Source organism: Platalea leucorodia (assembly GCF_965183815.1).
Source record: "Platalea leucorodia genome assembly, chromosome: Z".
NCBI lineage: Eukaryota > Metazoa > Chordata > Aves > Pelecaniformes > Threskiornithidae > Platalea > Platalea leucorodia.
Window position 1 is genome coordinate 76,584,523 of NC_138858.1, and position 23,372 is coordinate 76,607,894.

Consider the following 23,372-nt stretch of genomic DNA (forward strand, 5'->3'; position numbering starts at 1 on the left):
ATGCAGTGACTCAAAAAGCTGAATTACGTGATAAAAACTGTCCGGATTCACATCAGCATAGACGTTATAAATCTTTGCCTTGCATAACCACTGCCATTACAAAAACCTCGCTGTCAACAGTGAGGGTGGCATTTTCAAGCATGCTCTGTGGAAGCCAAATTCTCTTGCTGGTGCCAAAATCAAGGGACATTCAACTTCAAGGGTCAGCAAGCAGCACTGACTATGCAGACAAAGAGTGAAGGACAAGTCTCACACTTCTGCCCCACTTTTCCTTCCCTAGGAAATGGAGTGGATCGGGAAATGATCCCTGCTGTATCCCACCATGCCTGTTACTTGGTAACAGCATCAACACGCTGCTGCTTGGCTAGGACAAATTGCGTTCCTCGGGAGGACAGAAAAGCCATCCCAAAAGTGGTCACACCCATCCTGGGATGCCTCACAGATGTCGTCCTGCGGTATCACAGTGTCTCTGCAAGGTGGATTTGCAGCAGAATGGTTTCACCACGAAAATGCTGTGCCCACAAGCCATTCTCCTTCCTTCAGCCCAGCACTGAGCCCAAAATGAACAGAAGGAAACTTCTGGAAATGCAGTGACATCTGTGCTAGTGCCGGGGTTCACGTCCTTGCTGGGGCAGCAAGCGCTGGGATTGCCGGTTTTCTTGGCTGTGGGTGGAACTGCCTGGCGATCCAGGGAGCCATCTGCGGATGAATCACGGATTTCCTTGGAAAAAGGCCTGCCCAGGGGATACGAGGCAGCCAGCTGCTTAGGTCGACGGTTTCAGGGTTTGGAACTGAAAAAATCACATTTGGCTGCAATCATTTGAAGCCAGGGACTGATAGCTGGTAGTGACCGAATGGAAAGAGCACTTGCTAAGAAATGCCGCTGCTGATGCCATGTCAGTGTTTTACAAGTAACAGCATTGCCAAATCTGCGGGAAGAAAATTACTTGATCCTGAAATGTTGGCACACCAAATTAATTCAGCACAAGGGTAGCCTTAGGGACACAACTGGACTCGGTGGGGTGTGCATTCAGCTTTCAGCACGTTTCCCTATGGCTGGCTCGGAGGCGAGGGCTCCGAATGCATGTTTTCTTGATTTTAACTTGGAAAATGGCTCTGTGCAATCCCAGCTGGCACAGTGGGATTGCAGGGTTGGAGTCCCCCATTCCATTGCAGGTACTACATGGGCAGCTGTAGGGCTTCAGCCGTGGCCTCTAGCAGTTGCCTCTGCAGATGAGCTTGGCTCCTTGCTCTATATCCTCTAGCCTATTTTTCATTATACATCCCAGTTATTTCCCTTCACTTTTTAGCATTGTATCTTTGTCAGCTGGAAACATGGTGATGGTTTCAAAAGTCATTGACACAAGTCAGTGGGTAGCAGCATTTCGAGTTACACCAGGAAGTTTTTCTGATCCTCTTGACTCTGCAGATGCACACAAGGCATTTGCCTATGGAATGGTGCTCAGGCAGGTATTATAGCATTATCCAAGAGACACTAAAACACTGCACAGGAAAACAGACAGTCAACAATTTTTTTGTCCAGTTACATGCCTTATGTCAAGCTCAGACAAACCAAATATCCTTCAGGTAGGAGACATCTGTGATCTGAGCCCTGATTTTACAGCCCAGGCCCTTTTGCAAATGAATCTCACAACAGAAGTAGTAAATCAGGCATCAGAAGGTCAGACATTTGGTATCCTGACTCCAACTGTTGCCAGCAGATATTTTAAGAAAAGCACCAGATAAGGTCACACCTACATCCATAAAGTAAGTTTTTTGCCCTGTGTTCCTCTAAAAGCTTCTAGAAAACAGCACTGTAAGGTGTTGAAACCATCAAATTTAACGAAAATTGGTGGGCCTCCCATGTGGATTTGTGCAATCTCTTTTTTTTTGCTTTATATTTGTTCATACTTTTGGCATCTGTAGCCTCATGTGCATGTAACTGTGCCCTGTGTAAGATTTTTTTGCTTCCTTGTTCTTAAGTTCATTGGAGGCTCCTTCATTCTTGTGTCGGGAGAAGCAGTGAATAATTATCAGCCCCGCTGAACTCTGAGTAAAGTTAGAAGGATTGCCAGTGAAACAAAAGAGGATCTCAGAGTTCCAAAAGGATGAACTGTGCATATTTTTTATCATAAACAGAGGTACTTTTATCTCATGTGTAAGATTTTAATCTAATATTTTATCTCAAGTTATTTTTAAAATCTTCTTGCTAACAGATAATCCTTTGTCTGGAGTGGCATAAAAGGGCAAATGTGTAGTAGCAGCTACTTGACTGTATGGTAGCTCTCCAAGAAAAATATTTGTGCAAGTCTTGCTGAGTCAGGCTACGCTTCCAAATAGGTAGTGTCCCCCTTTCATTGACAGGATTTATCTCATGCAAGCCAAATCCAATACTCTCCTGCCCTGCACACTCGGGGAAATAGTGCACCTCATTTGCAAAAGAGACAGCAACGCTGTTCAGCACAGTGTGTAAGTATCATAGTGTCGTGTCTGCATACGGTGTGTTACACAGTAAAATAGACTGGCCAAAAACTTTATTGTTTTGTCTAGACAGGTGCCACCTGGTGCCCAGAGAGTATTTCACAATTTTTCACATCCTAGATTAATCCTAGGACAGATCATTAGCACGCTTTGCTATTGACTTGAAGATCTCACATGAAAGACATACCAATACCAAGTCATCTTGTCCGTTCCCCTGCCAATCCACAACTGTTGGACGGCGATCTGCTACTGACGCCAAGCTATAAATCAGGCCAGTTTCTCTTGAAATGGAGCCGAGCAGCAGCCTAGCAGCTCGCAGATCCTCTTAGCAAACCTCATCAGGGCGAGTAACGACACCCAAATCCAAGTGGCTTCGCATTGCTGGAGGTTTTGATCTGAACATTTTGTACAGTCCTCGCCAGGATCTCTTTCTAAACAAGGCGCAGCCTCCCAGCCCCACGGAGACTTGCAGCCATATCACATGTCGAGTACCTGCCCGGGGCAGGGGTAGCGCCGAGCTGTGCAGCGGCCACGCAGCCAACATCCCTTTTTGCCGCCATAAGAGTTGTGGAAACATGCACCTTGTTTGCACTGCCCCTCTCCACAGACACGCACCTGCCTGGACCCTGCGGTCAGATGAACACGATGCAGAGCTGGGAGGAAGGGAGGTGGGAAGGGAGCAGGGCTGTCCTGTTGCTTTGCTTGAGGAGATCACAAGGCGTGGTGAGTGCCAGGTTTTGGAGCACCAAGACAGTTCACTGTGCTCCAGAACAGGAGGAACAATAGCAAAGGCACTGGGAGTAAATCCCAGCCAAATCTGAGTGAATCCAGCACACGAGTGAGCGCACCTGGTATTGCATCCCTTGGGAAAATGGCATGCTCCTCCAGTGAGGAACGCCCCGTTCCCTGCTGCCCTTTCCACGCAGAGATCCTGTGTCATCCTGCCTGCTCCCAGCCAGCCACGGGAAGTTCCCTGTCTTCACCGTAACCAAAGCCCGCCTGTTCTCTAGTGTCGCTGCTGTGAAGTTAGCACCGCTTTAAATAAGGAGTTAAATTTAGCACACCATGAGCTCACCATCCAGAGAGTGAATAACCCCCATTCATTTATCTGGCGCTCCTCGTTTCTGCACAGATGCCCTCTTCCATTAAGTTGTTTGTTTACATAAAAGTTTGCTAGCCTATATAAACTCCCAAGCTGTAACATCTCTTTTACATAAGAGCCATGGGGGAGGGCAAATAAACATACAAGTGCCTCAACATGTTCACTCATGCCCAGTAGAAATGTATAGTGTGCTTATCTCAGAGTCAAAGTAAACACATTGGCCTATAAACGGCATGAGATTTAAAGCATGAGAGCAGACAGAAAAAAATATTTCTTTAATAAATGTAGTCAATTAATTAATTGATTGCGTGTTAGTCCAAATCTGTCATAAAACAACCTGTCTCTCAGTTGCTGACGAAACTCTTATTTACTCTAATCCTAAACTTGCGGGACTCTAGAAGATGCTGTGTTAGCACAGAAATATGTCAGTGGTATGAAGTACTACCTTCACTTCGGACTACCACCTCCTGTGTTGAAGAAAATCGTAGATACTGGCTTTAGCGGCAGCTTTGAGCTCCTTAGATATTACCCTTTATACAGTTACACCTGGCCACTGTACTGCCAGTACGGAGACCTGCCTCTAGGGAATGCTCTTGACTACATACAGCAAGACTGTATAAAAAAGTGAGTTTCTACAGATTTTCCAGTGAACAAGTGTGTATTTTTCTCTCCTAAGGTTGAAAAACTTGAACAACATCCATGACATTATTATGGCAGGTACTATGTCTTTGGTGGGGTTGGTAAATTGACAGGATTTTTCTTCTTTTTCCCCCTTTTCTTCTTCTTGCTAATAAGAAAAAGATCCTAGTCCTGCATCTGAGAACCACTGACAGCCTCCGATTTCTTTATGAAATATGCAAAGCAGTTTTGCGTTTACTTCAGAGCTCCACACTAGCAGCAGGGAGGGGCAGCAGCTCCCATGCCATCGTGATGTCAGACACTTTGCAAAGGCTTCTTAGGACCTCAAGTTTCCTTTGAGGAAGCGAGATGTCGTTACTTCCAGCTGAAGATAAGAAGAATGGAAATGGGTGAAGTGAAGGTTTCGAAAGACACTGAGAAATTTGCACAGAGGGATGACTGAAAGCTCTTTCTCCCCCTGCACAAAGCGTGCTTCCTCACGCTGCCCGTTCCCATACACACACACAAACACAGGCATATGCATTCATGAGAACACAAATAAAATCCAAGGAAAATGAAATAAGCCATTACATGCTTCTGCTCTCCCCGGCCACATGTTAGTCTCATTGCCTGACGCAGGATGGCGGACGTTACCGCTGTGCTACCCAAAATACTCAGGGTGACTCATGATGCTGGGGACGTCTGCTTGTGCTGCCCAGTTCAGGTGATCACAGAGGGGCGTTGGAGGGAGGGGTGCCTGGCAGAAATCGCACTGCTGAAGATGACAGGTTCTGTCATAGGGTCAACCGTTTAGCCCAGGCTAAAAAAATAACGCATCTCCAAAGATTCAAAAACCACTTGGTTTTGTGATGGGAAATAAGGCTCCCACTTCTCCTTGTGCCTTGAAAAAACTTGGCATGTAAGAGCCAGGCCTTTTAATATGATTCACCCCAATTGAAAGGACAAAAAATTAACTATTTTCCTAGTTCATGATTGACTTTCTCAGTGAGGGTAATATTTACAAAACACATTTTTTATAAGATTTCAAGCAAGACTATTTGCAGAAAACATTTTACATCGTATTTGCACAAAAGAAAAAAAAAAGAAGGAATGTACTTCATGGTTTGCCTGGCTAATGGCAGTCAGCAAGTCTGGTTTTACTTCCCAGTTCTGATTGTCAAATACTTGCAATGAATTTTAAAATTGTTAAAATTCCCATAGACTTACTGAATGAGTTCATGTTCAAGAATCATGTGCAGAAGGAGTTATGACTTTTTAGATAAACCCATCAGTGACAAACTTTTCTCAGCTGTGTTCTACAGACAGCAAACTCAATTCCCTTTTGATTTTATACCACACTTTAATTCCCAGCACATCTAGGTGTGAGGTCAGAATCCAGGCACAAATGCCAGCAGAAACTGGGAGGGCGGCAGATGTCGTTCCCATCTACATGAGACATCTTTCACACTGGGAAAGTGGTCAAGGGACTCCAATGCAAAAGAACATCCTCCTTTCTCTTCTTCCTGCATCTTTAATGTCAGGAAAGGGACTCGTCATGCTGAGAGCCCAGCACTCTCCTGCTCTGACCTGGACACCGTCCTGCAAAATGGCCTCCTCCAGAGAAACCTGACTGGCTTCTTCATTTGAAGCATCTCAGTCAGTCTATAGTCTCTTCATGTGTTCCCATAGCACCCAATTTAACCCACCAAAACAACGTGCCTTTGAGCACACATAATGGGCTAACTTATAACTGCAATTGCCGACAGTATAACCACTGTGATATTAAAGCAGTAATAAAGCTGTTTCAATAAAATCAAATGCATCCATTTTCAAAAACAAATCCAGTGCTGGAGGAGGAAGAGAACAGAGAGATCAGAATTAGTATTATCCTTTTCTGATATCTCTTTATTTTATAAAATATTGCACACATGAGTTACACAGGTTGGGATGAGAAATGTACATCTCTGCTTGGGATGTCTTTCAAAACCATCATTCATGAAATGTATAACAAACAACCACAGAATAATTATTATATACCCTTGGAGAAATGAGAGCAGACAGTTAAATTTAGTCCACAATATGTTTCAGAAGCAATTCCTCTAAACCAAATTTGATCATGTTGCAGGCGGTGTCCAATCAGTTATGGAATTTATGCTTTTAATATGCATTTTAAATTCAACTGTTAAATAGAGTCACAGAAACATGAGAGGATTTCTGTGCTGTTTGGTTAATCAGATTTCACAATATGTCATCCACGTTAAAGCCATATATACACTGCAAATGCTCTAGGCAGGGCACTGGCAGAGGGAATGGGTACGTCAAACGTGCTGCAAATCCTCTTCTCCTCAGGATTCTCATCCAGTGCCACTGACTGCAAGGCTCCCTCTGCCATCAGTGGGAATGGGAACCAAAGCACCAAAAATCCTCATTTTTGGTTCATTCCTCTTTCCCTGCATGAATTATAAATCCAAACCAGAGACTGCAAAATATTTTTGTTTCCAAACAACTTTTTGAGTAACAAATTTTCCTTTCTTTTCTACTCTCTCACAACCCCTTTTTTACTCCTGTTCAAAATAATTTGACTTATGTGATAGTTATACAGAAAGTCTAGAAGTCTCTGCAGTAGCACACTGTATAACATACATAGAAGAAAGCAGAAGTCTCAAACAAAGGAAGGAGAAAAGACAGCTGTGAAAGAAGGCAAATCATTAAAGCAATTCAACCTCCAGCTTCTAGCAAGCTGAAAAGTGTACAACAGGAGGAAACTCTCAGGGTAAAATCCAGCTACACGCCAAGGCAGCAGAAGGTCTGTCTACCATTTAATCCTCAAAGGACATCACCTTTTAGGTGCTAAGCCCTCCTGCTGGATTGCAACGCAGAAGCGATTATTATCCTTGGAGAGCGTGCTGCTGGGAGCTTCTCTGTGAGTCAGTCTTGAAATGATCTCTTTCCTCTTATAAGGCACCAAGCATTTTCCATCCCGACCTGCAGTCAGTCACTACCACACAATTCAGTGCATGCTTATAATGCAAAGGCTGGAATGCTGGACAAAGAAAAACAAATTTTCCACTCTTTTATAACTGCAGGCCCACCTTGACCTGAACATGGGGTCACTGAGAGAAGGATTTGGGTTAGGAAAGTGCAATGAAAAGGGCTACCCTTCTGAGTTTGTGGGAGTCCTTCTTTCACAAAGAAAGTGAGGGAAACTTCATAGCACGTGACATTACAGGCATCTAACTTCATCCCACATGAAAACAAGAATAAAACTGTGATCATGGTTTCAAAGCAGTCTAGGTGGGGGAAATGGGGAGCAAGCGACTGAAGCCAGTGCTGGGATACTAGAACACAGATAGACAGTCCTTCGAACTGTAAATGGGTGTGTTTGTTCATGTTAGCACATGGTGCAGGTTTTACAACCTGTTCTTGCGCCCTTTGCTTGGTGTAAGATACTTTCCAGATTAGGAGGAGGTGCTGGGTACCTGGACCCACACTGCTACCCACATACAAGGTTTGACCCTGCCCTCTCTAAAGAGAGTGACAAAACCCCTGCTGCTGCGAGCACTGCAAGGCTCTTGAGTTTGCACCCTCCATTACAGTGATGGAGCAGCTGCTGGGCTGTGCACTGGGGATCAGCTCGGCAGAGGCTGCAGGCGCCTCTGCTCAGCTGGGGATGCAGCTCACCCCCATCCCTCCAGACTCATCTCCTTACCCCGTCACTGCAGAGCAGGGAGGACAGCTGACAAAACCTAGCGGAATTTAATGCTGAGGACTGTGAGGTGGTCATAATGTGGTAACAGGAGCTATGTAAGGATCTCCAGTAATTATTTTATTTAAATTGAGGGCTTTGGGGTTCTCGAGGGTTTTTTTTAGCATCCAGACCTCAGTAAACTGTTGTGTCATAGTAGCATGATGGCAGGACTGCTAAATGAGTAAGACAGCACTGGTCATTTTGTGCTTACTGTGCAGATATCCAAGCATTTTTAGCATTTCAATGTTTTGCAGCCCAAGGAGAGCTTTCTCTTCCTTCCCACTGTCTTGGGCAGCAGCGAGCAATTTGCTTCAAGTGAAATTGACACCAGTGGTCTGAAAACACTAAACTATGCTCTTGTGGCCACAACCAGAATGAACTATGGCTATTTAAAAGGAAAAAAAAAAAAAAAAAGAAAATAAAGTTATGATGTAGCAGAGATTATCTCACATATTACACGAAAATAGCAGAGGAACGTATGTGCTTTCCAGTTTTTTTCTTCATAATGGTTGGCAGAGCTCTCCAGGCTTACTTTTCAGAAACCAAGGCTACTCCAGGTAGCCATACAGATGGCTGCTCTCCAGTGCTGTTTCTTGGCTAGACTCAACCAGTGTGTCCCAGTTACGGAAGGCACACTGACCACTCACTTGCTGGTGCTCCTGCTCTGCGGGGATAATGCACATCCCTGGCTCTGGCTGTATTTCATATCAGTGATGAGGCTCTGGGACAACTGCTCCTCACCGCCCAAGAAACTAAAAGGTAAAACCCATCCTCAGCAGAACACAATTTCTCTGCACTGAAGTATCCATTACAATTTGGAGAACTTTTAGTAGAGGAATGACATTTGGTGTTTGGAGGGGGGCTGTGGACCATGTGTAACTGAGGCAGCCTCATCTTCACCCTGCAGATGGACAGTCTGCAACACTTCGTATGCAGTGCGAACTTCCCATTTTTCCACCTTCTCCTAACTGGCAGGTTGTCTCTGAAGGTCTGGCAGGCATACACCTTCCTCACTTCTGTGCCTGCAAACTGCAGCACAAAGGAAGGTGGCCAGCAAACGTTTCAGTGGGGCTCATAGGGGTTAGGAGCTGCTGTCAGGAAAGGAAAACCAGAAACAGGAGGCAAAGATAGGATAGGAAAAAGAAAGAAATAAGTAACATAACCTCCCACATTTCTGCAAGAGGGGCTGTGTTTCTCCCTGCTCTCGGCACAGCGAGGACCATACTGCAGGCAGAAGCAAATAAATACACCTTGGAGACCTACCAGACCTTTGGGCTGAATTTCTCCCTTAGCACCAAATGGCTTTGTTGCAAGGGAAGGCAGGAAAGATGGGCTGCAATGTTTGAGGCAAGCTTTTGGGTGAGATCTTAACAAACATCAGATGAACCTCACTGTGGACTCCCTACTTTTGAAAATGTAAGGCTCTGTGCTTGACAGGAGTTTGCTCATCCGTGTAACATGAGATGCAGGTGGGTGCCGGTGGTCCTGCAGGCTCCTGTTTTGACTCTGTCAATGTTATGTTCATGAGTGTCAAAGAGGAGGTGGAAGTTAAAAGGAAAAAGAAAGTGGCCTATGGCTTCAGAAGCATCCTTTTTCTACAAAAGCAGGTGAGTACACAAAAATAAAATAGTAAAAAGTATCCCCAAAAAGATTGAATTCTGCAATCTTTTTTGTTTTTTAAATAATACTTGAAAATATATGAGGAAGGGAAGAAAAAGGTAAAAGCCAAGAGTATAAATGCAGAAGGACATGGAGGGACCTGTTAGGAGGGGAAGTGCCACCAGCGAAATGTTGGTTTGCTTTCGCTGGGGAACTCTGTGATCCTGGAAATGTCTAATATAGGTACTGAGTTAACAAGGCCCACACCCTTGCCAACCCAAGGAGTCCAGGCTTGGTGGCCAGGGGTCAGCCGTGTCATTTGGGACTTATAGTCCCACTCAAGGAGGTATAGCCCACCATAGGGTAGTACAGTCCACACTTCTTGCTTGCCAGAGGAACAAGCTGTTTCTCCTCTCCCTAAAGCAGGGCTTTGCGTGGAGCCACCGCATGGGAGCCCATGGGCTGGTCTGAGTCAGTCTGGATGGACAGGTGGACACAGGGGACCCCCTGGGCACATCCCTCAGACCGATGGGGTGGCCACGGCCCTCTCATACATGCGCTCCAAGATGCGGTGGATGCTGGCGAAGCCTGGCCGGTCAGCAGGCAGCTTGCTCCAGCAGAGGCGCATCAGGTTGTAGAGCTCCAGGGGACAATTGTCCGGGCAGGGGAGCACGTTCCCATCCCTCACATAGTAGATGACCTCCTCATGAGCCATCCCGTAGTAGGGCTGCATGCCATAGGAGAAGATCTCCCACAGCACCACCCCATAGGCCCACACGTCAGACTCTGTGGTGTAGCGGTTGTAGAAAATGGACTCAGGCGGCATCCAGCGGATGGGGATGGCATCATTCTCATTCGCTTTGTAATAGTCGGCCGAATACATGTTCCTCGAGAGACCAAAATCGGCAATTTTGACCACCATGTTCTCCCCCACGAGGCAGTTCCTGGTAGCCAAATCCCGGTGAACAAACTTGCGCTCAGAGAGGTATGCCATGCCGGCAGCCACCTGCTTGGCAATGCAGAGCTGGCTGGTGCAGCACAGAGTCAGGGGGCTGGGGAGGCAGATCCGTGTGTCCAGGCTACTGTGCACCAGGCTGCAGAGGTTGCGGGGCGAGCGGTCACGCAGGTACTCGTTGAGATCCCCATAGGCCATGTACTCGAATAGCAGGCACATAGGTTTCCCAACAGCACACACACCTGGAAGAAGATAGATGCACCACACAGGTCATTTGGGTAGCAAAGAGGGTTCTGTTGTGCAAAACCAAAAAAGTCCAAAAATACTTACACGAAGGGGAGACTTTCAACAATGCATGAAGAGACAGAGAGAAAGGTGAAGCATACAAATACCATGAAGTTTGTGTGCATCCCTTTGTGTCTTTGAAGCTCCTTCACCAGGGATCTAATGCTGAGCTCTGTGCGAGATGCTAACAAGTCATGCAGTTGTCTGACTTGTCTGGATATCCCAAGAAAAAGATACACTTTTGGAGTTCTGTTTAATTAAGAGCCCAACCTTGCTTAAGTTGGCATTTACAGAAGTATTGCCTCTTCCCAGGTGCAATTGTAAGGACATACTTTCAGGAAGTAACCTTTATAGTTCTGATCACAGTATTTTTTAGTTCCTTTGTTTGTAGTAATTATTGTACTTACACTGATATGAGTGTAGGGGCTACACATATGCCAGAAGACTTCAGGAGTAATCACAAGGGGCATGTTCAAGTGTTCGGTGGGATACTTGAAATGCAAAGACGCTCCCACTACAATCTTTTCTGGATTTCTCTTTTTTTTAAACAGCTCATGCAAAAAATGTTGGTTGAAGAAACTACTTTTGGCATGACAGATACTCAAAAATGAAAGAAAGACAGAGAAAAAACAGGCATCAGAAAGGAGAGATTTGCCACATCTGATAGATGCAGAACCTAGTCCCACCAAAGGGCACATGCTGGGCCCCAGTAAAGCTGGTGTAGGGCTTCAGTGGGACTAGGTTCTGCATCTATCAGATGTGGCAAATCTGTACCCTGGGGTACAGGACACCACTCCCACCAGTTTTACTGAGCATACAGTGATACAGCAAAAATATTTGTATGCCTATTATTAAATTGCCAACCAGCAAAAGCCATTATTTAAAACGTATGTGTTTTGCTTTCTTAGGGCCATCATTTAGCAATTGGTGATCCAACTTATTGTGAAATCTGAAATTCTTGTTGATGACCTAACACTTGAATCTTTGAGGAAAAACAGAGAGCTGCTCCCAGTGTGATAAAATCAGGATCTGACAAGTATGAGGAGTGTCTGTGAGAGCTTTATCATCTAAGCTGTCTTCAACAACGTGTCTGTTTTCTCCACACCCCCACAATGTGAAACTAGTTTGTTCCTGTACCTTTGCCTTCTCCTGACCTAAAATGTGTTGACAATAAACACAATGTTTATTTGAGTTAAGGGCATTTCCTGCTTTTCTTTTCTGTAGCCAAAGTACATGTATCAACTCAGCTTTACCCAAACTGGGATTTATCTATTTCCAAATTTTGTGGAGCTTCCTATTGAATAAATTAAGATCTCAGCTGCCTGTTCACAGGGATCAGATCTGCATACAACAACTTAGAGCAGGATTGCCAAGTGAAGGTGGCTAGCAACATCTATTTCAGTCAAAAAGTGAAATTTACTGAAATGAAATTTGGCCGGCAGCTTTCTTCATAGAAGAATGCCTTATGAGCAAAGCTGTGGCATTGAGACTTTCTAAAAAACCCAATAAACCAGGGTTTTCTTTCAGCTGGGAAGAGAAGGAAGAGACCGTTTTGCGGTTAGCTTTTTTTGTTTATTTGTTTCATTTTGTTTTTTTAATGCTGGTGAGTGTTCAGACATCACAATAGTAAGCGGGACCCATAAAACTAACAAGACTCGTGCCTGGTTTTTTTAAGTACTCACAAAATAAATCACAGCTCCAGGAAGCTCATGCCTTCCCTGTAAGACATCTATGCCAATGTTATTAAACTGGAAGCAGAGCTAGGCTGCAAGATGGTCAACAGTATACTGAATGCAGGATAAGGAGGGTTTATTATGATGTACTGTCCTGTTAAGGCAACAGCATCAGACCTGTATTTTGAGACTTTTTCTGGTGGACAATTTAGCAGACCATGCAGTGGCACATAGAAAAGCTCACCTCTTTTGCAAGAGGCATTTTCCTTTGCAAAAGAGACCAACATTGCCATTAGCATGAAGCACCGGTCCTGCATGTGTGTTCACCCCTGCACCCCACAGCAGATTTGCAGAATGCGGTACCCTGTACATGAGCGCCTCATTCAGATACCTAAAAGCTTGACAATATTCGGATTGTCAAATTCTGCCATGAGGGCTGCCTCCCTCTGAAAGTCGGCCTGCATGTCTGCGGACGCTTCCTCCTTCAGCATTTTCACTGCCACCATTGTGAAAGGCTCATATGGCAGCAGCCCTGGGGCCCTGCAGGGAGAGGGGAGAAAGGAAAGCATCAGTGATGGATGCATGCACACCAAATGTAGTCTTTGTTTCTGCTGCAAAAGGATAGGCTGACAGAAAAAAGAAAAGAAAAGAAAACAGGTGGAAAGCCTCAGCACCGACTGAAGGAACATGAACGACCATCTTCACCACTCCGGCATGTCTGCATTGCATACTACAGAGACATTTAATTTAGCTCAGGGGGTACTAAATCCAGTAGAACTTTTTTTTGATCACTGCTCTTTCTGCTTACAGACTCTTTACCATGATTGGTAAAGAGATAAATAAATAACAGGTTGGTAAGCAATAACCTCTCCCTGGGCTAGAGGTCACATCAGAAACTTTATGGAGGGCAGGACGGATTCCTCAGTCCAAACAATTTGCTTTTGGGGTCTAATGACTGAGTTTACTCAAGTTAAAAATAAACCTATTTTATAAGAAATTGTTGAAAGAACTTCTTTTCGCTGCTTCTTGTCCCATACCTGGCACAATGGTGGCATTGGTACATCTGGCTATTTAGAGTGAAAGTAACAATTACAGTAAGTATGTTCCCCTGGTTTTGTAAGGAAAATAGCCTTTTGCCACTGTTCTCTGTGTGTATATGCCATTTGTGTGCCTGTAATTCAACAAGTTATAAACCCATTAGCTAAGTTCAGCTGAATTTAATGTTGTGGTGCTGAGGTGTAGGAAATAGTTATGCTCCTGCAAGTTTGGTGGAAACAGGTGACAGGACAGAAGGGGCAAAGCGTACATGTGCCCTGTCTGAAGAACAAGGTAATGCATGAATACACCCGTGTTACAACACTGGTGAATGTTTAGCTGGAGCTTAGAGACACAAATATACATAGGAAACAGAACTTCCTGATTTAGAGCAACCACAGACTCATTTGTCTTCTTAGCCACAGGTCACTGCACCCTCAACAAGTTTAATTAGATGGGCTTGCCAAAGATTTAGGCGTAGCTGTGGCCAAAGAAGAGTAACTTTCCACTCTTCAAACCTCAGACATGCATTTTGTTGCTCATGCAAATTCTTCCCAGGGGTCCTCCAGTTAAAACACACTCCTTACAGGTAGCCAGCCAGAGCCCATGGAGAGCGGCACCCATTTACGTGTCATGTTACTACACCAGCCCGACTACCCTCCCGTTGCTCAAATGCCAGGTTATTTTACTCCTCAGTAGCCCCGAGAGGAGGTTCCGATTTCCAAAGCAAACTTCCAGTTTCCTTGTCATCTACTCCAGACATATGGCAGTTGCAACAGTTGCGCTTGGATGCTGTAAATGTCAAATGTCAGAAGATGGCAGGGTGCCCATCGAGAAAGGAATCTCACAGGTGGCCAGATCGCAGCTGAGACATTGGGGCGAGGAGGTCCAGCATGCCGGAGCAGAGGAGCAGACTCCATGCTTGTCTGCTACTGCCTCCATTACAGCAAAATGTCTTCTTTTTTCCCCTGTGCTGGCAGCAAGTTTCCAGTCTAGTAGAAGGGGAGAAGTACCGGCACCTACCAGCTGCTGTCTAATCTCAGTGCTCGAGAAAGTCAGCAGCAACAGCCTGAAGAAACTAGTAAAGCTTTTAAAAGTAAAAAGTGGAGGGCCTTTATCTCTTCCAAACAGCCTCATTGTAGATTACCACTCATCACTGGCTAGCGGACCTAGTGCAGTGCCAAAGCAGGGGCAGGCACAGCTCCATCTTGCATGCTTCCAAGAGAGAAACTCACCCCAGGCTAAAGCCTGAAATACACCCATCCATCTACTCTTCACTGAAATCCTGTAATGTAATGTAAACTAACCTAAAGGTAACTCAAGTGAGATTAAGCTCCACATAGCCTTTTAATGGGCCTTCAGGCAACACCAAGTAATTTCACCCTTGGTAACTCATGTGCTACTTCAGCCCAGTTCTTAGCAGACCTGGGAAGATCACACTGATCTGGAACGGAGACAGACTCTGTTTGCGCTCTTGGCAGAGAGCTGTTGAAGTTGACCCCTTTGGTGCCCAGAAGACAGTCTTGCACAAAGGGATAGGGGCACATCTGCAGGGGAGCAATGGGAAGCTGCTGCTCCTGAAATGAACCAGGAGAGTTCAGGCAGTGGGCCAGAACGCGGAGTGCTTTCTAGAAAAATAAGTAAATTTCATCTAGAACTGGGAAGCATCAGCAAAAATTACCTTGGGTTTCCTGTCTCATGATTATCTAAATGCTCAGGAGAAATGTCCACTCTTTCCGCACAGGATGGATAGCAGCTGTCCTCACCTTCTTCATCATCAATGGATTTGTGCAATGCTGGCAGCATTTAGCTTTTAGGTACCTGCCATTCAAAGAACTAACCAGCGGTGCAGTTAGGGATTTTGCCCTGACCCTACCTTCAGAGTGCCCAACTTTAAGTTTCCAGTCAGGTTTTCTTTCCAGAGTAGTAACTGTGAAAACACTTAGAAGCAGCTTGAACCTGCAGTTGAGATTGTGTCCTGTCCCTCATCTTCCTCAGCATCACAGCTGGGTAGCTTCTGTTAGATCATTAAATGATGCCTTTAACATCTACTGAGGCTGGTGGAGACCGACCTTTACCCTATCCTTTGGAGAAATTTTTATGTGGGCAGGAGAGTGCTCTGAATTGGCAGGGGCTCATTTTGATGTGGTTTTTTTTTAATTAACATCCACACAGTTTTTCAGCTATGTTTGCGACAGACAGGAGGTCAAATAAACACCCTTTACACTTGGAAAGAACATGAGGAGACTTCTGCCAGAGAAACTCCAGCCTTAGGGATAGCTTTGTCTCTTGCAGAGACAACGAGCTGTGCCTTTGCAGTGGGGGTCCACTGGCCTGCTAGCAAAGACCCCACATCTGGGCTTTTAGGCAATCCCGGGCTTCAGGCTTAGCCTGGACTATACAGCTCCAGCTCTGGGAGACAATTTGCGTACTGGTCTGCATTGAACTGCATGTGGCTGGTGCTCTGGTGGCATGTGGGGCCAGCATGGTCCTTCCAGGGGCAGAAGATCCTGAGTCGTCCATCACAACCCAGCCAGGACAGACCTGAGCCAGGTCCTGAATCTTGTTTTAAGGACATGTGTTAGGGCAACTGGTTACTTCCTCATCCTTTCCAGTGTGAAGCTGCCCCCAGTGAAGACGGCAGCCTTTCAGAAGAAGCTAGTAAATGATAGCCAGACGCTTCCTGTCCTAACATGTTGCTTGACCCAGGAGTGAGTAAACACTGAATCAGGACTCACAGCAAGCCAACTGGCAAAAGCATCGTTGGCACTGTGCACAGAGCTATGTTTACGGGAGAGGGAGAAATATGAGACCAGGAGAAGTAAGACGATTGCTAAACTTAGCTCGAGATGTCCATTTAACACACGTAGACAAGTACATTTTATCCATCTGAGATGGGAAGGCAACAATTTGAGTTGTGGTAATTTCAGTAACCTGGAGGGATGCACAGCTGGTACTACTGGATCAGTAGTCTGTGCTAATCTGCCAGCGGTGCACAGAAATGCCAGTGGTTTAAATGTTCCCTGGAAATATAAGGCCTTGGAGGGACTTTTGATAAAGATATTAGCAAAAACAAGGAAGCCCCTCAGAAGCAATATTTCTGTGGCTCCTTCCTTGAGCCACAGAGAGCAGGCATTTCTCAGGGTATGGTACTCTCCACTTTGCAAATGCTGGCTAAGAAGATGTGTTGCTTTTTTTTTTTTTCCCTTCTCTTTTCCTCCCAGTTTCCACTGACAATAGCAAAAAGGTTTAATTAGAAGAAATTGCAGCACTGGGGTGGATGAAATCCACTTAAAAGGCCTCTACACCACTTTAGCACTTGCTTAACCCAGCACTTTAGTGACATTTGAGTGCCCTCTGAGAGGTCCTGCTCGATGTGTGTGAGAGTCATTTCCAGCTTAGAAAGGTCATTGCAGCACCTAAATTATATTTGAGCTCCCAGGGCAGGGCCAAAGCAGCACTTGGCAGGAAGACCCCCTGCCCTACCAGCGTACCCGCAGCGTGGTGAAGACCCCCGCCACGCGAGCAGGAAGGCGACGTCGGGCAGGGCATCCCAAGCGCTGTGCTGAGGCTGGGATGAGGACTGCCCTGTGCCCCTGCGCTGGCTGGCGTGTGGCAGCCCGAGCACAGCTGTGGCACAGTTCCTACAGCCTTGTTCTCAATTCAAGCTCAGACACATTCGGCTTTGCCATCCAGGCTAACCATCAATCACAGGCTAAGCATCTGTGATTTTCCCACTGCGCACCATTCGAACTTTGTTATTTTTAGCTCTCTCTGTATTAAATAAAAGTAAGCCTGCATTTCTTCCATTAGAAAAAATGCGTCCCTTTATTAGGAAAAAAATCCATCACAGCTATTGAAACTCTTTCCCTGCTCTAACACATTTAACCTGCACGTAACTAATTTCCCAGCAGAGACATCAACAGCATAACTATAAACATTAAAAGTGTCTGCAATTATGACTGTTTTTTGCAAGGAGAGCCCTTTGTCTTTGAAGTCAACGGGAGCAGTTCTACCAGGCAGGTCTTGGCCTATGGTAGGACTCTGATAGTCCCCTGTTTTTTTTAAGGTCATCATACACTACTCCAGATACAGCTACAAAATCAGCCACGTCCCAGACTTGCTAACTGTAAAAGACAAAGAAAACTATCCTGAGTAAACATGGAACTGGACAGTCTACTTTCTTTCAGGAATTTAGGGATGGGATTTTCCAAGGAGACCAGTACTGGACAAAGATTGTCCTGCAGAAATTATGGACTCTGCCAAGGCTAACAAGACACCCTCCATCTACCTCAGTCTAAGCAGGACTGGATTCATCTCTGGATTTTTCAGTGAAACATTTTTCACATTTGAAGAAGTGCATGATCTCACCTCCCATGAGATTTAACAGAACTGGGATCTCATCTAATACCTTAAATTTAAAACAGGCAACAATGGCTGCAAATTCCAAGAATAAAAAATGAGTGACTAAAGGACACACACACACACAAAAAAAAAAAATTGTTGGCCTAGGTGGGTTGGATTTTTAGGGGATTTTTCGTTTCATTTGGTTTTGCCACTGAGTCAAATGGAAACTGGGTCAGGACCCAACTGTATCACGACGCATTGCCTTCTGTGGCAATTACCAGCCAGTGCTGGTGCTATAATGGAGGACATCAAACACTGACAATTTGCAAATACTGGGAAATGCAAGAATTTCACAATAGGTCACATGTCACAGGCAATACTCTTGGCAAAAACAATGATGACAAATTTAGCTAAGCTTTTACACCAGACTTTGGTATGTGAGTAAAACATTACATCTACTAGAGAGAAGAACAGAAGAGTCATTTGTGACAAAAGTTTAACAAACATCAACAGAAAGCAGTAGACCACAGAAACAATTATTCAGGCCTGAGTGTTCCATTTGGTACACATGCATTTGATTTTGGTTTGAGTGAATGAATTTACAGTGCCCAGATAAGCAGTTGCCCGATTGCCAATTTGTCCCAGGTACTTCCAGATAGAGAGGACTCACACTCAGGCAGCTTACCTTGCTTGGAAGACTCTCCCAAATGCTCCTTCCCCAATATCTCTCACGTATTCAATATTGTTCCTGGGATACTCCAGACTGAGCAATTTCGGATTGAGGAGAAGGGGCATCCGCTGGTACATTGGGTTGGGGTGCAGCCGGTCCAGGAGGAGTTCGGAGGGCAGAGTGGTGAGCGTCGGTGTCTCTGACTCTCTGAAATGATGAAGCAGTTTTCAGTCAGTGTGTGCACATCCCCCAACCAGGAGATAACTATCTGCATCTCCACCGGGGCTGGTTTCTTCCAGGATGGAAAAGGGAGGTGCAGCAGGGCTGTTGAAAGAGCCTTGCAGCAAGGTGTCATGCCTTATCCCCAAAACAGCCATGAGGCCACCTTCTGCTCTGGCACAGGGACTAGCCAGAGCTTGCACTGGGCTGCCACAAGCAAAGGGAGGGCTGCTGCCCCAGTACCAGGCATTTGCAGGACTATGCTCTCAGTCACAGGCAAGCCCTCTTTCAAAGCAGCATTTGTTGCCTTGAATTAAGTCCCGAGCTTTTACCTTTTTTTGTTTTTCCACTGCTTTCGCCGACGGCAGCAAACCAGGGTGACAATGCCAAGGATCACGACCAGGGCAAAGCTGGAGATGATTGAGATGATAACAGTCATGGAGTACGTAGGGGAAAAGGGAGGAGGAGGGGGGAGATTTGGAGTCTCTCCATTTGGTTTTCTTGTTCCTAGTGATAACGATGCTGTAATGCAAACAAGATCAGAAGGTTATGCCTCTGCTAGTTCATAGGGCTTTCTCTAAGAGGTATTTATGGAGTCAGCCTGATGTCCTGGGAATTACCGACATTACAGATACAACCATATGACTGCATGAGAGGACAATACTAGGGAAGCCTGATTTGCAGGAAGCGAAACCCATTTCTGCTTGCCAAATGTGAAAACGCAGGATCTGGTAAAGACCAAGGCACAGTTCCCATTGAGCTGGAAACGCAATTTTGGTAAGGAATGTTTGCAAGAGTTGCAGATGGGAGATCACATCTGATGGTCTCAACAGTATTCAAATATAGTAATGTCTGCAGTGGGAAAGATCAATGGTCTACAATGTGGACCACAATGTATCATGTGTCCTAAAAGGAATCTGCAGGGAGGAAAGACCAAGTAAGGACACAGCGATACTTTCCTGAAATATCCCCTTACCTCCAACAATTTGCATCTTAGTGTCATTATGGGGCAAATACGGTAAACTAGTGTAAAATACATTTGGCTGTTTTGTTAGGGAAAAAAAAAATATTCAGGTGGCCACCTGCTGAGTACTTTCTGAGACATTCTAGAAAATTTTAATCTGTACATGCAATGATTGAGAACAGAAAGAAATTTAAACCGTTATTCTTAAGGCCAGATGAACTGATACTGACTTGTGTTCCCTTAAGTCCACAGCACCCCTCTTCTCTGTGTAAGCAGAATTGTCTTATTTCCAAACACTGAGATCCAGAAACTGTGCATCTTGGATGAAATATATTTCAAAAATCGTTCTGTTATTCGAACAAGAAATAACAGAAAGGTTTGGTTTCAACACCACAGAGCAAAGAAGTTTCCATCTTTTTCAGATTTGTTTTTAGTTAGAATTGGTTTTTATTATTGAAAAAATCGCCAGAAGCAAAACCACTTTGGCAAATATGTCTGAAACCCTGCCTTCTCCTCAAAACACAGTGTGGCAAATCCATTTCTCATAATACCACAGGAAATTTGATTTCATCCTTTGGCCTTAATATAATCTGGGGCAAGTTGCTCAATTCGCCTATCTTCATTTTCCCATCTTTCAGGTGCATGTTACACCTCTGGTTAAAGATGCTGAGTGAATTTATGAGAAGAACCAGGACTGGCCGAATCCAGAAGACAGAACAGATCAGTGTGGCCGTGAGCACTCAGGATGCAAACACCTTGCAGGGCCCCAAAACAACCACAGTGGCAGAAATCATAAATTGCAGTTGCCTACCATCTCCACAGGGAGACACGCTGCAGTATTCCCAGATCACGGATGGGTCTTTTGTGTAGCACCAGGGACGTTCATTCTCACCTCCTGGATTGCGACAGTAATTCTCAGCATCAGACAGCTCAGGGAAAACCTGAGGAGTCCTTCTGTGCAAATGGGGAGCCTTGAGGGAGGAAACAAATTGGATTAGTGTTTCAGTATAATTTTTGCTGCTGGTATTAGCAAAACAAAACCAAACAAAATGAAGGAGGAAAGAAAGGCAGAGGTAAAACAGCTTTTCAGTAGCCTGCCAGAATGACAGAGAACGCATCTTGCCACAGGAAGAGGAACTTGCAGATTAAAATACGAAGAGGGTGTGAAACACCAGTGAACTCAAGAATGAAGGCAACCTGTCTCCTGCTCAGCCCTTCCTCTGGGACTGGGCTGCCTGGCTCTGGGAAACTCTTTGGAAAAGCAGACCTCAAGCATGGCTCTCCGTTTGGTGAGTCTCACACTGATGCGCACCTGATCGCTCCACTTCTGGCAGGGAATGCCAGAGGCTGTGATGTTGACCCAGCCCTGGTAAAACTGGCCATTGCCGCTATAGCAAGTCCCTGGGGAAAAAAGAAAAAACATAGGGTCAAGGCATCTCAGACCATGTCCTGCAGCAGGGACTCACAAGAGTCAACTTCGTGTCATTACATGAGAGCATGTGGCAATCAGCAACAGAAGTGCATAAAAGGACCAGACAACTGCAGGCAAGGAACTGCTTAGCCTCCTGTTTGCACTTAAATGGATTTTGAGCTCAATACATAAGATCAAATCTGGTAAAACTCCAAAGAGAGAACTGGAGTTCTTTGAGACTGAGAAAACAGGCCATGTGCCTGCAACAGTTGCACTGCATCTATCCAGTGTACAGCGCTTTCACACAGAAAGTGCAGAGCAGAATCACAGTGAAGCCACCCATGCCAAACGAAGGCAGACAGCAAATCGCAGCTCTGGTTGCATGATTCCCAGCCTGCACTCTTACAGGGGCACTAACAGGAAGACACCCAAGCTCCTGGGGTAGGTAGCAGAAGGCTGGGATTCATAAAGTCACACGGTGGTATCCCTCCTTCCTGCCTCTCTACAATGCTTGTCCTCTTAGACTGAATGTTTGGAAACAGCCTATGGTTTCCAGCACGTGTGGAAACCACATACTGAAGGCAACTGCAGATCTGAAGGAACAGTATCAGTTTAAAATAATGATGTTCTTTGTAATGAAGAATGTGTAGTTCACTTTCCATACATAAGGCTTACACTAGCTGCAGAAAAATTAAGCAGAAAATTTTGAGAGGATTTTTACTGTAGGAGTATGTTCCCAAAACATAAATGTCGACACCATCTGTCCTCATAGGAGACTTTAATATGCTGGCATAATCTAGGAAGCAGGATGCAGCCTTACACACTTTAACACATGCTAGCTAATCTTACATAAACTCTGCTGACCAGGGGCTAACATTCTGGTGGATGGCATTAGGGTCCACTGCATTATTAAGTTTGTTAGATAAATCAACAAGCCAGCAAACACTGTTGTCATAATTTTATTTTCTATTGTGTTCTTAAGCTTGCAGCTCAGAAAAACAGGAGGAAACCTGACCTGTTCTAAAATAAAGATTTTTTTAAGCAAATCTTTTTCAGCTTCATGAAAGCTTTGTATAAGTTTTGATCCAAGTTTGAGACAAAGGCTATGTGTTTTAATTTATCCTCGCAGATTGTCCTGTTTCTCCTGTAGGAGGAACATAGTAAATGCATCATGATGACTATCTGCTCTTTTCTTCCTGCATCACCCAGTGCACTGAGGATTACAGTTACAGAGTTTTTATAGACCCTCAGCTTTCTGAACTTTCACCAGGCAGTACACATGGGCAGGTAGAAACACCACAATGACAATGTTTGCTCCAGGTGAGTGAACTCAAACACAGGATCAAGTTCCCGTAGCCCAAGGCATGCAAACACCTCAGTATAGGAATGTCCATGGACTTCATGAGTGCACTTAACCCATCACAAATGCAAAGTAAAATGCTCTGACTTGGATTTCTTTGATATATGAGCTACCATGTTATGCCTCACATCTGCAACAAGCTACATGACCAGCACCTATAGCTCCACAGAGGTGTAAAATCTTGTTAAGCTGCCCTAGAACATAGTTGCATGTCTGAGCCCAGCATCTTAAATGTCTCACATTCAAAGGGAAGGAAAGCAATGCCTGAAGCCTGCCTCATGACTAAGCTAGTAACCAACACAAAAAAACTTTTGCACAGTTCTGAAATAAACATCACCTTAGAGGAGCAATGTGGAGAGCTTTAGGGGCAACAGGAACACTAAGGAAGCATCCCTGAGTCCTTGGTGGCCTGGAAAATGCAGATGCTCTCATACATGGTCTTGCTACAATGAGGACAGAGGGAATAATAAAGGTGGTCCAACTGGCCTTTAATGAATAACTTTGATGGGCAAGCTAAAAAACAGTTCGGTTCATGCTCCCCAAACCTTTGTGCACATAACAGTGACTCTAAAGTAAAAAAGAGGGGGCAATATCAGTAAAATGTTACTGTTATGCCTCCCTGATTCATGACCAAATAGTGCACATCTGTGCAATGCCACCCTGAGAAAATACTGTGAAAGCTGAACAAAAAGGTCACACATTTACACAAGAGACAGAGGCCATGTACGGAACTTGCAAACATCCAAGGGGAGGCTGAAATCATCCCATGAATGCACCACTCATTTGCTGGCATCCCTCCGTCATGCTCCTTTCTCCAGGAAGGGCATGGTGGCAGTTGTGGGCTGTAAGCATTGGGCAGTGATGCTGGAGTGCCCAATGATGCTGGAGTGCTAAAGCGCTTTTCT

The 23,372-nt window shown here is 45.1% G+C and overlaps 1 protein-coding gene across 1 annotated transcript in view; it reads right to left on the reverse strand.

The window, feature by feature from the left end:
- Positions 1 to 10,068: 10,068 nt before the first annotated feature.
- Positions 10,069 to 23,372, reverse strand: part of MUSK (muscle associated receptor tyrosine kinase) — a gene marked incomplete at both ends in the record, with an annotated part of 54,095 nt that continues 40,791 nt past the window's right edge. Inside the window, 6 exons of the mRNA XM_082335356.1 lie at positions 10,069 to 10,745; positions 12,853 to 13,001; positions 18,529 to 18,720; positions 19,065 to 19,254; positions 20,508 to 20,667; positions 21,009 to 21,097. Coding sequence (XP_082191482.1) covers positions 10,069 to 10,745; positions 12,853 to 13,001; positions 18,529 to 18,720; positions 19,065 to 19,254; positions 20,508 to 20,667; positions 21,009 to 21,097 — 1,457 coding nt within the window. The remainder of the gene's footprint in view (positions 10,746 to 12,852; positions 13,002 to 18,528; positions 18,721 to 19,064; positions 19,255 to 20,507; positions 20,668 to 21,008; positions 21,098 to 23,372) is intronic.